The 15,429-nt window shown below is 37.2% G+C and overlaps 1 protein-coding gene across 2 annotated transcripts in view; it reads right to left on the reverse strand.

Annotated features, from left to right (window-relative positions):
- The window catches only part of CNTNAP4 (contactin associated protein family member 4), a 369,359-nt gene extending 354,185 nt beyond the window's left edge, over positions 1–15,174 (reverse strand). For both annotated transcript variants that reach the window (XM_074404947.1, XM_074404952.1), the window contains exon 1: positions 14,534–15,174. In XM_074404947.1, coding sequence (XP_074261048.1) covers positions 14,534–14,618 — 85 coding nt within the window. In that variant the 5' untranslated portion in view covers positions 14,619–15,174. The remainder of the gene's footprint in view (positions 1–14,533) is intronic.
- Between the last annotated feature and the right edge of the window lie 255 nt (positions 15,175–15,429).

Below are 15,429 nucleotides of genomic sequence, written 5' to 3' on the forward strand. Positions count from 1 at the left end.
AGACACAGAAAGAAGGTAGCCATCTGCAAACCAGGAGGAGACACCTCACCAAAAACCAACATCGATGGCATTTTGATGGACTTCCAGTCTCCAGAACTGTGACAAAATAAATGTACATTGTTCAAGTCATTCGTTCTGTAGTATTTGGTTATGGCAGCCATAGAAGACTAATATGGCACCAAAGGGAGTGTGTCTCTGAACAGGAAGAAGCAGTGAGACTTTTATGCAGGAAAAAAAAAAAAATACCAGAACTGGTAGAATGCCTTAGTCAGACAGTGCTGCAATCTTGCCAAAAGGAGTTGGCTTTTCTTTGTCATTCAGGCTGTTTCAACCACTTATCCTGTTCTTGAAATTGTTGACTCAAACAAGGAATTTAGAGGAAATGGATAGGTCTTTGGGTCCCAAGAAGCAAGCAGGATAGTGTAGACTCAGAGGAGAGAATGTTAGTTAACTAGATGAGTGAGTGCCTGCCACTTCACTCTGACTAATCAAAGGGGCTTGTCGTGAAGATAAAAGTGACAGTTTCTTGGAAAAAATGAGGAAATAATGAGCATATGTGGGTTCTTAGAATTTACTATAATGCCAGAGCAAGAACCTTGAGAAGAGCACATGTGGTCTTGATATCAGGGGAGGTGATTCCACAAATCCAGAGAGAAGATGGACACATTCCATTTCAAAGAAGAATGGATTTTGGAGTCATTGAACTTGGGTCTAAGTCTCAGCTTTATTCTTCCTTAGTCAGTAGCTTTGGAAACATCTTCTAAGTTTGTTTCCTAGTTCGTAAAATAGTCGTAATAACACTTGTCTCATAGGCCTGTATGAGAATAAAATACGAAAGGGCTCACTTCACCGTCTTGGAGTCCATAGAGCCCATTGCAAAAGGAATATTTGTCATTATTAATATATGTCAACATGCATGAAAAGTTATGAACTATAAACTTCTGGCAATAAAAATCACAAATGTGTACCATGAAGAGGAAGAAACATGAGTGGAATCTAAAAACAAGTGATGGGTTTTACTAGAAAATAATAAAAGGAACATATTTGCAATTAAGAGAGGAAAATCAGGACAGGTGTGGTGGCTCATGCCTGTAATTCCAGCACTTTGGGAGGAAGAGGCAGGTAGATCACTAGAGTCCAGATGTTCGAGATCAGGCTGGCCAACATGGTAACACCCCGTTTCTACTAAAAATACAAAAATCAGCCAGGCATGTTGGTAGGTGCCTGTAATCACTACATGGAAGGCTGAGGCAAGGAGAACTGCTTGAACCCAGGAGGCAGAGGTTGTAATGAGCTGAGATTGTGCCACTGCACTCCGGCCTGGGCAACAGAGTGAGATTCCATCTCAAAAAAAAAAGAGAAAAATAAAATTTGGAATTCATTAGTTCTGGTTAAAAAAAATGCTAAAGGCAATGAAAAGAAACATCTTGCATATACTTAGAAGCACAGGAGGCTGTGGCACACTCTTTTGAAAAAGTTAATAATGAAAATAAAAAATAAAGAATTTCATTTTTCTTCTATCTTATGTGAATGACAAGTCTTTAAAGAGAAAATGGAAAATAAAAAACAACACAGAAGAGTTGAAGTCCAGACTGGATGGAATTGAAAACTTCTTCTCATGATGGGAAGAGTACTTTGCAGTGCTACTTTCAAATTGCAAGCAATGATCAGGCAGGTGCTACAGAAATCAGCAGACATGAGGAAGCAATGGACGCGGCAGATGCTGCTCCAACTTTATTTAATACTCATGATGTATTTTTTGTTTGCCTGTCCACTGAGAGTCCTCAATCCAAACTAATTGGATATAGTGGCCTATCAAGTTATATTTGCTGTGAATAAAAAAAGGCAAAAGGGAAAGGAAAAGAGAGATAGTAAGAAATAATAATAGGTTTACCAGGAGAATATGCACCATAATGGTTTGCCTGTCCTTTGAGAATCCTCAGTCCAAAATAATTTGATGTAGTGGCCTATCAAATTATATTTGCTATAAATAAAAAAAGGTGAGGGGGAAAGGAAAAGAAAGATAGTGAGAAATAATAAGAATAGGTTGACCAGGAGAATAGGCACCATAATAGATTTTGACAGGCTAGAATAAGTGCTCAACCTAATGAAATGAAATGGAATAGAGATCAATATAAAGTCAAAGTTTTAAAATGATAGCAAAAATGAAAGGGATCCTAAACAAAAAGGACTTATTTAATCACCAAAATAACACGCAATTTTCTAATTTGTCTAGCCTGATTCTGTTCGTCTTCTCTGTTTTTGGTGTTTCAGCTGAGAAAAATAAATACAAATTATCATCTATCAACCTATTCTTTTCCCATTTATGAATATCCTTTTTATTCCAGGCACTGTGCTTGATGTTGCAGATTATCGAAGTGATTAACCTAATACTTTTGTCTTTCAAAACTTTCAGTTTTGTAAAGGAAACTTTTTAAAAATCCATTTTGAGAGTCTATGATCAGGGCAGAAATAAGCAAACATTCGAAGTCCTATGAAACTTCTGCTAGAGAATGGATTAAGGTTGAGGCGGTGAGACTCCATGGGAAAAGGATATGAGGCTTGTTTTGGGTGGACATTTTCCAAGCAGCTTTAAGTGAAGTATTTGAGGGTAATTCACACAAAGAGGACAATAGATGCAAAGGCCAAGAGATGAAGGGTAGAAGACACTGGGAACACCAGGACTGAGAAAGAAAAAGCAGTGCACTCACGCTTGTATGAAGACATACCTTGAGACTGAGTAATTTCTGAAGAAAAGAGGTTTAATTGACTCACAGTTCAGCATGGCTAGGGAGGCCTTAGGAAACTTAAAATCATGGGAGAAGGCGAAACAGTCACGTCTTACATGGTGGCAGGTGAGAGAAGAATGAGAGTCAAGTGAAGTGGAAAGCCTCTTATAAAACCATCTATCTTGTGAGAACTCATTCACTATCATAAGAAAAGTATGGGGGCAACTGTCCCCATGTTCAATTATCTCCACCTGTACCTGCTCTTGACATGTTGGGATTATTACAATTCAAGGTGAGATTCGGGTGGGGAACACAGAGCCAAACTATATCAAGCAGTAAAGACAGACAAAAGTGGAAAGATCAGCAAATACAGAGTAGGAAGACATTTGTTTGCTGTGCTCTTAAGTCTGAAATTAATGTTGCATGTGCCTAACAATGAAATATAGCTGCAAGGCAAAACTTGCTTTTTCTTAAAATCCATACCTTTGGTGAAATGTAACAGAACATTATATCAGGCTTACCTAAAACTACAATAATATGTGTAGTAGGTAAAATATTGTATGATATGAAATGGAGTGAATCGGGGTCACAGGGAGCAGTGAGGAAGGAAGCAGGAACAGCTGCCTCACCAGCCGTCTCAGCCAAATCAACCCTGGCCATCAGTAACGTGACAGATGTCACAGCCAGATCATCCTCATATCCAGGAAAATGAAAGAGGAAAATGATCACAGGAGGCTTGATTTTGCTAACTCAGAAAAACAGAGGACTTCCTGGCATCTTCTCTAGAGAATGTTTCAGTGATTAATGGAACTACCTGCATACTTTCATGCTAATCTGGTTCATGTTACAATTATACATAAATATAAAGAAACCATTCTATAGGCAAGCACATAGAGAGGCTTCCAAGAAACTAATGTGGTCATTTACAAAGAGAACAGGTTAAAAAATGAATCCGGCTCACTTTTACGTGTTAAGCATAGCAAATTACAGTGATCACAATTTTATTTTTAGTAGCTAAAATTCTATATATTTTAATCAGCCTACTTTTTCCATTCCTCCAGTATATATTTGACTATGAAATGTTTTGTTTTTATCATGTTTTACTTTGTGATAAAGGATGCTACTAGTTTAAGAAACTAAATGTTATGACACTGTTCGCTCTTTGCTTTCTTAAATGTACCTAGTTCTTTCCCCAAATTATTTCTATTTTTTGTATATTTGTTTTAGAAAGGTTACACACCTTATGATACTTAAGAGGTAGTGTTATGAATATATATGTGCGCATGAAGGTTTTTTTTTAACAGGATTGTGATATACTTGCCATGCTAAAGGACAATAGTTCAAATAAGCACAGAAATCATACACACTATGGAACAAAAGGGCCTAACTGAGCAGCTTTATAACCTTGCACAGAATTCCCTCATCACCAATTTTGTTAGAATTGCTTTTATTTTAGCAATGTTCTTTTAATTAAGTTCTAAACATCTAAAACATGGCAAATGTAAATATGTGTTATAAATCCTTAACTATGAGGATCACTAAGCGTTCTTGCAGCTTTCTGCCTTGGAGATAAATTCTTTCTGTTGAAAATCAGTCAAAATTGAGAACTAAAAGTGAATGATGTGAAAAATGTTAAACTTTGTTTATAACGCCCTTTCCTTGCCACCCACATCACTTGTCTTCGGGAGCTAAATAATGCTTCAGTTTATCCAGTGGTGTTTAAGCCAAAATCTTTCCCACCATATTCTGCTTCATTGTGAGATTCAGAAAGACTAGCACCCAGTGTAGGACAAGAAGTTGAATTAACTACTGGGGATCCTGAGGTCTTTCTACCACGTCCTAGAAAATAAAGATCTTTGGGATCACCAAAAGGTAATATCACTTCTCTGAGTGAATTTAAACTAGATCTCTTGTTAATTTTTAATCCCACATACTGGTTTAAAAGCATACTGGAGACTACTCTGGCATGGATCGCAAATAAGAAACAATTGTATTCTACATCCCATCACTACTTAATTCAAAATGTGCCACCTAGGAGCAATGCTTTCTATTTCCTCTACCAATATGGTCTGTTTTCCAGTTCCCACCCATAGTTATCTTCACACCCACAGACATACACACACACACACACACACACACACACACACAGAGAGAGAGAGAGAGAGAGAGAGAGAGAGAGAGAGAATTCTATCTCAGCAACTCATTTCCCTTAAAGACCACTTTTACTCTAGTTCCTTTTTCTGTCCTTAGTCACCTGCTGATCAGCATATTTTGAAATACAAATACATAGCATCTCTGAAAACTGAAGTCAAGTCTTAAAGATATAAATATATATGTACTCTTTCAGAGCAAGCTATTAGCCCAGAAATTTAACTTTCTCAATTTTTCCAAGAAATCCCTCTACTGGGCCTGGTATAGCAAAGGCAATTGGTTTACATTGATGTGAAAATGTTGGAATCTCTGTTGTGAACCAAGGAAATCAAATGTCTGTCCAAGGTCATCCAGCAACTATCAACTCTAAGGCTTATAACCAATTGCTAGGAGAGTTTATCCATGTCCTTATTCAAAGGACATTTTAAAAAATACTTCAGTAGGTTATAACTGCAGAGTAAGTCAATTAATGAAATTACAGGTTATAATTTTTCTAAAAAGTATACAATAAATGTAATTTAGGAAGGCAGGTAAATTTATATATGAACATGCTGCTTTTAAAGTAATATCAACCTATGACCCTATTTATAAGTATCATAATTGCCAGCGGGAAAAAAATGGTTACAGAAACAAATATGTCTTTTACGATTTAGAAGCCCATAATATCTTATTCTAGAGCACTGCCGAGTAATGAGAGGTACTTAATAAAAAAAAGTAATTAGAGCTATAGGCCAACTGATAATATCACACCACTTTTTTTCCTTTGTGATTTAAAAACCTTGGAGATAAATTTCATCATTGCTCTATTAAATACTTATGGCATTAAAAAATTTTATAGTTACTAATTTTGAACTACTCAAAATGTCAAATGTTTTCAGGCTTCACTCACTTTTCCAATTATTACATTGGAATGACTCATTAACTGTAACATAAACAGGCTCCATTTTACCTCCTGTTATGCTCTTTTCCCAATTTTATTACTCGAGTACCACTATTCCATGAACCGTAATGAAAATTCACTGGAAGTGGGGGAAAAAAACTAAGCAAATCCACTTCCTCTTCCAAATACCAATGTTCCATGAGCAAACTGAAGCAATAATGATAACTTATAATGGGTTTTGCATGTACATTCTTTGTCATTACACAGTTCTGTAGTTTCAAGTACTACGTATATGAAGACCCTGACAAAAGACATTTTGAAAAAACGCTTCGTCATCCAAAAGTCAACTAAGGAACACAAGTATGTTTGCTTGTGCAATTATATATCAGATGGGTCTTTACCAATACAGAGCCACCAGCCCTCTAAAGCAGGCGTCCCCAAACTTTTTACACAGGGGGCCCGTTCACTGTCCCTCAGACCGTTGGAGGGCCACCACATACTGTGCTCCTCTCACTGACCACCGATGAAAGAGGAGCCCCTTCCTGAAGTGCGGTGGGGGGCTGGATAAATGGCTTCAGGGGGCCGTGTAGTTTGGGGATGCCTGATCTAAAGTAATCAGCATTTTGAAGAGTCTAAAAATCATAGATTAAAAACAAGGAAAGCCAGTTTCAAAAGTCAAATAAATGCCTACATATACATACAATCATGTAAATCTAGTTGAAATGCACAGACAATTATAGCTTAAGAGCTCATGGAAGAAATTTAAATGTTAAACTCTTAGACATCAAAAATTTCCCCCAAAATATAAGAAGACAATTGAACAGTCAATGAACATTTGTGCTATTTAGAAATACAATTTGTTGTAACCTAAAATTATGGGTAAACTATTATTTCTCAAGAGTTTAAATCCTGTTTTTAAAATCCCAAGTCCTTCCAATTTCATTGTTAATCTTAAGGGTAAATTATTTCACTTTAGTATTTTCAGTTAATTACTGGGTCTTCAAAACTATAATTTTTATCTGCAAGCAATTTGGGTCATTTCTTTCTCATTCTGAGATTTTTCTTTTTAAAGTGATGAAAATCAAACTGATATTAGCATTTGATGCTACAGCTCAAGACCTGTTCTTAAAAATCTGTTAAAGAGCCGGGCGCGGTGGCTCAAGCCTGTAAACCCAGCACTTTGGGAGGCCGAGGCGGGTGGATCACAAGGTCAAGAGATCGAGACCATCGGCCGGGCGCGGTGGCTCAAGCCTGTAATCCCAGCACTTTGGGAGGCCGAGGCAGGTGGATCACGAGGTCGAGAGATCAAGACCATCCTGGTCAACATGGTGAAACCCCGTCTCTACTAAAAATACAAAAAAAGTAGCTGGGCATGGTGGCATATGCCTGTAATCCAAGCTACTCAGGAGGCTGAGGCAGGAGAATTGCCTGAACCCAGGAGGCGGAGGTTGCGGGGAGCCAAGATCGAGCCATTGAACTCCAGCCTGGGTAACAAGAGCGAAACTCCGTTTCAAAAAAAAAAAAAAATCTGTTAAAGAGTATTCCTAAATATTCCTAACTGAAATACCCATGAAAACAATCATCCATACATTTTATAAGAATTTGTGGCCAGGCACAGTGGCTCATGTCTATAATTCCAGCACTTTGGGAGGCCAAGGTGGGCAGATTTTGAGGTCAGGGGTTTGAGATCAGCATGAACAACATGGTGAAACCCCGTCTCTACTAAAAATACAAAAATTAGCTGGGTGTGGTAGAATGCACCTGTAACCCCAGCTACTCATCAGGCTGAGGCAAGAGAATCACTTGAACCTGGGAGACAGAGGTTGCAGTGAGCCAAGACTGTGCCACTGCACTCCAGCCTTCACGACAGAGTGAGACTCCATCTCAAAAAAAAAGAAAAAGAAAAGAGAAAATTAATTTGCATACCACCGCCACCAACAACATAGGAACATCATAGCAACAATACAGGAAACATCTATTTAAACACATATTTGTGATGGGTCAACCCTTCCCTATCATACCAGTTAATTTGAAAAATATGGCCGGGCGTGGTGGCTCAAGCCTGTAATCCCAGCACTTTGGGAGGCCGAGGCGGGTGGATCACGAGGTCAAGAGATCGAGACCATCCTGGTCAACATGGTGAAACCCCATCTCTACTAAAAATACAAAAAATTAGCTGGGCATGGTGGCACGTGCCTGTAATTCCAGCTACTCAGGAGGCTGAGGCAGGAGAGTTGCCTGGACCCAGGAGGCGGAGGTTGCGGTGAGCCGAGATTGAGCCATTGAACTCCAGCCTGGGTAACAAGAGCAAAACTCTGTCTCAAAAAAAAAAAAAAAAAAAAGAAAGAAAAAAAAAAAAAGAAAAATGAAAAAAAAAGAAAGAAAGAAAAATATGATTTCAATGATTATAGATAAATAATAAAGTTGAGGGCAAAATTATTGCATCAATGAAAGAAAAATAACCTATAAACAATAATTTAAACACTAGAGCATTGAAGAGAGCAAGTCAAAGTCTGCATGATTTAGTATTTCATAAGAAATATTCAACTACCAGTCCAGACACGCACATAACAATGTTGGATACATTTTTTTTACTCTGCCTACCATTTTCACTAGCTAGATCATTCTGTAAACTTTCAGTCAGTGAGAACAAGAAGAAAATATTTTTAAAAGGATAGTGAAGGACTTCTTTTGTTTGTTTAACTTTTATTTTAAGTTCAGGGGTACAAGTGCAGGTTTGTTATATAGTTAAACTTGTGTCATGGGGGATTGTTGTACAGATTATTTCATTACCCAGGTATTAAACCTAGTACCCATTAGTTCTTGTTCCTGATCCTCTCTCTCCTCCCACCCTCCATCCTCCAAAAGGCCCCAGTGTGTGTTGTTCCCCTCCACGTGTCCAAGCGTTCTCATCATTTAGCTCCCACTTAAAAGTGAGAACACGCAGTATTCGGTTTTCTGCTCCCTTATTAGTTTGCTAAGGATAATGGCCTCCAGCACCATCCATGGCACTACAAAGGATGTGATCTCATTCTGTTTTATGACTACATAGTATTACATGGTGTATATGTACCACATTTTCTTTATCCATTCTATCACTGATGGGCATTTAGGTTGATTCCATGTCTTTGCAATTGTGAAGAGTGCTGTAATGAACATAGATTGTGCATATGTCTTTATAATAGAATGATTTCTTAAACAATCTAGGACTAATTGGCAACCTAAAGGTCATACAATTCATTAGTGAACAATATTAAGGCCTCAATATTGATTAATCTGAGGTAGAAGAGATTTAAATTCTAAACACAGCATTAAATTGAAAAAAAAAATGGGTATTTGTAGAGCAGAGCTGATATTCTATTGTTAAAAAAAATCAAAGCCATATAATGCCAATGTCATTATCCCTAAATGTTGTCTATTTACAGTGGATGATCACGAATCTCATCACAATCCCTTTGACACTCAGAGTGTCACATTATAGTTAAGTTTTTTTGAGACTATCTTAGTTTTCCGGGTTTCTTTCTTTCTTTTCTTTTTTTTTTTTTTTTTTTTTTTTTGAAAATTGGTCTTTTGATAAGACTTAGAAATCTACATTTAAAGCTGAACCATCAAAAACAATATTACGAAACAATAAACTTTTAACAAGTGGTCATTTGTTTTGAAAAAGATTGCTACAAAGAAATAGTAATGTCAGTGAAAATGAGTTTTTAAATATGATGCTCCATCATGTTTTTAACTTAATTTTTTATTAAACTGCAACAAAGAGTGTAGTGTAAATAAAATGGAGCCAAAGATCAGTTCGTGGAAATCTAAAGTAAATACAACTTCAAATATACAAGTCATTCACACAGAAACTTATTATATTGATATGGGTAAGTGAAAAGCACTTGCTTAAATATCATGAGCTCTTAGTGGGAAGTGCTTAAATGAAAATCCATTTTTCAGTTTATTCTGGAAAGTTGGCCAATTTCAGAATTTTTAGAAAGCTGCTACTTTAAAAGTCACAGGAGCAAAAATAGTCTTCTATCAAAAACACTTTCCTCATCTGATCTTGATTCCAAATGTAAGTTTCTGATTAGAGTGGAATATTTTATATTCATGAAAATGTAAAATAATAGAATTTTTGTTGAAAATATCTAAGTTGCAATTACCAATATAGTTCATTGAATTTATACTACTTACATACTTCGCTGAACATCTTATACTAACAAGATTACTTGAGATATAACTGTGGGAATTTTACAAATAATTTGTACCCACTGAAATATCAAGATTTTTTAACAATAAAGGCTTTCGGCAGAAACATATAAGGAAGACATTAACTTGAAGACATCCTCTGTCACAGTTCCTGGCAGCAATTGCATTGCATTCAGTACCACAACTCTACAAGTATATATTTGTGTGCTAAATAATGAAGACTAAATTTTATCATAGAAGTATAATTTATACACTTTCCATGCCTTATCATTTTACTGTATGCTATTTAAGTCAGGGTCAACTAACGTTTTATATAAAGTGTCAGAGAGTAAAGAATGCTATGTGAGCAGTTATATAACAAGAGGATAAACAATCTCAATAAAATTTAATTGATAAAATTCAAAATATAATATTAATATTTGAGTAGAATTTTTTGTCATACAGGTTTACTAATAAGCAGAGGACTAACATATGAATTTCATATAATTATTTTTGCCAGGAAGAATTCTTCTTTTAAGAAGAATTCTTAAAAGAAGAATTTTAAGAATTTTTCAGCTAAAAATGGAAGAACCATTCTTAGCCCATGGATCTTACAAAAACAGGCAGCAGGTCAGATTTAGCCTATGGGCCAGGGTTTACCAACCTGAGTTAAATATTTTATTATCTTAAAATAGATGTTACACCATTCTATTAATCGATTTTATTTAACAAAAGTCCATTTAATCTCGATATACTGATTAGATCCAATACAGAAATTATTTATATATGATATAAATGCCAAAATTAATTTTAGAAGACTATAATCTTTATTGCATAGAGTAAGTAGCAGGTATTATGTGAAAGTTATGTTTGATCCCCATGTTGGCCCATGAGTTATGTTATCTCCAGAGGTAGATACTGCCATTATCAGAGATTGTTGAGATGTATGTAATAAGAAGTGGAGAAAATGAACTGAATAGATGAAAATAAACAATCCTTGCTATTAGAAAAGTGAGTCAAAGTACATGCTGACATTTATAAGGGCTAACCATTTATGCATTGCATCATAAAATTATATTTTATCTGTACTTTACTATTGTATTCTAGTTATTTTTTGCTATATAAATAAATATTGGGGAGGGGCAGCAAAAGAAAGGAGCTTCTAGAAAGAATTACAAGGTTGAGTTTTAACAATGTGAGAATCTGTCCAGCTGTCTCCCAGGGCCCACAAGAGTGATCATCTACTCAGGCAACTTGCCTTCATCTATTCTTCAACGGTTCACTTAGGGTAGATATTAGATATGGCCTTTATTTCCATCAGAGAAAAGAAAGAACACAGTGAGATGTTAACTTCTAGTTAAGTCACTGGTGAGCATTAATTATTCTCAGGAGCAGAGTTCAGTATATCAGCGGCTAGAGAGCCTCTCTCACATGATCTGCAAGAGTAAAAATAAAAGGAAACTCTTACCAGTCTTACTACTGCACCCATTCCTTCTTTTCTGGTAAGTTGACCCCTTCCTCAACCACATCTTAATGTTCAAAAACTGGATTTATAAGAACAATTAAAAAATAGAGAAATATTTCATTCTCAGTGCATGTCTCTTAGTAGCAAGCAAAGAAACCAGGAATAGCCAGGGCAGCTTCTCAACGAGTATGCTCTTCTACATCCATCTTTAAACTTTGATGAAAGGGACACTTCAGTATAATTCAAAAAACTCATCTTGATGAGAACAAAGGAGAAAAAGTTATGGATAGTTCACTGCTTTTGAAATGTCAGACAGGGTACAAGTAGGTAGAGAAGACGGTTCATTGAACATGTTTCATCTTTAGACAGATAAGAACTTAGCAGGGCCACCAAAAATATGCAAGCACATGAGTCTAGCAGTTTATAGATATTTATATACACATATAGCCATATAAAAATGAGCACACATACATATATGTGAACATATATGTTTGTCTTTGAACAGAATCCATCTAATGTCGTTTCCCTGCTGATTAATTGGATCAATTAACATTCAAATTAAAGTGCACCTAATCCCTGAGCTGTACTGGTTTGGCAGAGTTCTGCTCCATGAAAGCTTTCAAATTGGCAACCTTGGGCTGACTCTGTAGATGACAGATTTGCTCCTGATTCATCAGCTGTAAATAAAGGGGAAAGGTCTTGGTAGTCACTTGAAAGACAGGCCTTTAATTTTATTCATTTATATTCAGTTCATTCTGATTTTACTATTGGTATTCAAGACTGATCCACTTTTTGTTAATATAGTCTTGTCCAGAAGAATTTCTGGAGTTATTATAATACTTTAAAATTACATATGCTGGTGGACAGTTGCTTGTCCTTACACTAAATTCCCAATCTTGCTGGAAAACATACATATACTTTTCTTTCAAAAAAGATGAAACATATGAAGTGCTTTACACCATAGCTTGGTATAAGTAGACCTTACTTCCTCCAAAAAGAAAATACTTCTTAAATATTGAAAAATGAAATAAAAATTGAGAAATGAAATATTTTCTTTTATACATACTGCTGCAAATCATACTGTCAAAATATTCAGAAGAAATTACTAAGTGCTACTTTAATTATAGAAGGTCATTTCATTTCATTTTATTTTCGACACTTGAAGTCAACAGTCAACACCACATGTATGGTAACCAAGAACTCCAACTTTAAATGTTTCTTATAATGAGAAATTGTATAGGTTTTGCAAGTTCATCAGATGTTTAAAAAAGAGCATTAGATTACTTCCTAAACACACCAAGGCTGAAAGAATATACAACCAGCACAGAAATTTTAAGTGTTAGTGAGGGATCCAACCAGAGCCAAGCAGTCATAAATATTAAACTCTCCTCAGATCTTTTTCGGCACCTTTTCTTTTCTAAGAAGCTATATTGCAAAAGAAAGCTATTTCATGTTGATGCACATCCTACGCTTTTTATTCAGCTTCAAGAAGACGAAGAAACATAAACAACCAGCAGCCCGATTAATGAGATTAATATATTATAAACCCAAATACAGGCAATCTAGTGGAAAGACTGAACTGAGTACAGGCCAGATTTAAGCTCTGCTTTTCTTGAGGGAAGAATGCTTGGGGTGATGCGCTTTACATTGTAAGACTGACCTCTAGTGCATTTCTTTTTAGTTGAACTTCAGTGGTTGGAAGATGAATTACTTATGCCTTTTCTACACAACTTCCATTTGTGTGTGGGCGTTTGTCTTGCTGTTGTTTGCATGTATGTCCAAATGTTTGTCAAATGCTACCGTTATAAGATTCCAAGGTTTTGACTAGGTGAAATTATACACATTTTACTGATTCATGAGATTATCACAACATTCAAACTAAAGTTGAATCTGATGTGCAGCACCTGCAGTGAAGTTCCCTTCTTTCAGAGTGATGGATACCCTGTGACATTAAATGAGCTCAATCCGAACGGAAACACGAAATCACAGGAGCCAGGCGCCATGAGCCGACATTTGATTTGTGCCCATGAATTTGTAATGTTTTTCCCACATCAGAGCTCTTTAGCGTAGTCAAGTGATGTGCCACAGCAAATGCCTGATGACTGCTTCTGTTCCCCAAATCTAAACCTGATGATACAGCAACAACATAAATTCCTGGACAGGCCTCCTAGCCCTTTCTTGAAAAGCAAATGAGTTTTCGTTTAAAATCCAAGAAAAAATAAAAAGTTGTATTTGCCAAACTTGTTTGTCATTCATCAGGAGGGGGGAAATCTCCCATTTAGAAAATTTAAGCCAAAGATAACTTTTAAAACTTTTTCTATCTCTAATAAAGAGTGGATGAGGGAGTCTACCAAATTATTCTGGATGTTATCTAAACTATAAATAAGGTTTCAATCTTCCCTGAATGGGTTCTATTTCATCGGAACATTCAATTACAAGTTTATGGAGTTAAACATTCTTCAACCATGAAATAATCCTACTTTTGAAAGATCACCTGACTGATTTTCCTTTAAGCAAAATGTAGGAAGAGGCCCCTGTTTCAGGAGAGCGCTAAGTCTCATTCTCACAGCAGCGAGGGCACAGCTTTTAATACTGAGATTTGCCTCTGCCAGCACTGGTGCTCCCGAAGTCTGCAGTACATTTCAGTTATTAGCCTGCATCATTTTAAAGATGCAGCCAGCTACTGGTCTGCCCAACTGAAAACTTCAGAAATCTAAGCCAATGCAGCATAATGTAAAGTCTACTGGTTGTTCTCCTACTAGACATAATTCCAATAAAATTCAGTAGTTCTTTAAAAACAAAGAAATGAAGACATTCACAGGCTATTCCCCAGATAAGATGCTAATTTCATGTTTTACTAGAACTTGGGCATTCTCAATGAATATTCAAAGACCAGAGGGTAAGATTCTGCAAGTAGACAAAAAGAGAAATGACACTTTGCCTGTTTTGACCAGACCAAGAGAAGAGACAAGTGTTAACCGGTCACATTGGCAAGATTTCTAAGTGATGCTTCGTTTACAGCAGTATGCTTTGCAGCAGTCCCAGCTGCAAATCATCATCATCAAAACAACACAATCAAAGTTTTGCAGAGAGCCCCCCTGCAAGTTTTAAATCATTTGCGGTTATACTTACAGGAATTCCCGGCTTCGACTCTGTTCCAATTTTGAGTAGATAACAGAAGTAGCATCTTGAGGACAGCTCCGGTGACAGATCCCATGTTCACATTGATTGGGCTCCCCCAAAAGATCTTGGGAGGCTCTCGGAGCGCTCCAGTCCTGTTCTCGGTCGCTTTCCTGGCTCTGTCTGGGTCTTCAGCTCCCTCCCTTCCTCCTCACCTCCCTCCGTTTTCTCTCCTTCCCTCCTCCCTCTCTTCTCTCGCTCTCCGTCTCTCTCTCTCTCTCTCTCTCTCTCGTGTCTCTCCTTCTCTCTCACACACACCGCCCTGACTCCTCACTGAAGAGCACTCAGCCTCTTGCCTAACAAGCACCCACACCGCCGAGGCCACGCCCACTCCTCGCAGCGGCGGTCTCAGAAATTGGCAGCAGCATCCTTCCTTCCAAACGCACAGCAGCGCTCCGGGAGGGGCGGCCTCCCGCTCGCGGGCCTCCTCGGGGCTCCCTCCCTTCTCCTCTATTTTCCAATAATCCGTAACCCTTTTCTCCCAGCTGGAGGTGTGTGGGTGGGGGAAGGGCCCAGGCGGTGGAGCCTTCTGATTTTCTGCAGATCCTGCATTTGGCAGAGCCAGACAACATACTGAGCTATTCCTGATTATCCGGGAGTGCATCCAGGTAAAATGGCATGATGTTTCAAAACAAAAGCATAAAATAAGACAGAAATAACTAAGTAGCATTGGGAAATTGTAGCTAAAACCGTCCTCGGGGAAAATAACTTGCTGTTGTTTTTCTCTGTTTCTATACAACTATACTCTTCAGCGAGGGTGCCAGGATCTTATTATGGAAATTCCTCACATGGGAACCGACATCCCTGCTTGGCAGATATTTAAAATTATCTGGTAATAGTCGGCAAGA

This window comes from Saimiri boliviensis, chromosome 1 (assembly GCF_048565385.1).
Source record: "Saimiri boliviensis isolate mSaiBol1 chromosome 1, mSaiBol1.pri, whole genome shotgun sequence".
Taxonomy (NCBI): Eukaryota; Metazoa; Chordata; class Mammalia; order Primates; family Cebidae; genus Saimiri; species Saimiri boliviensis.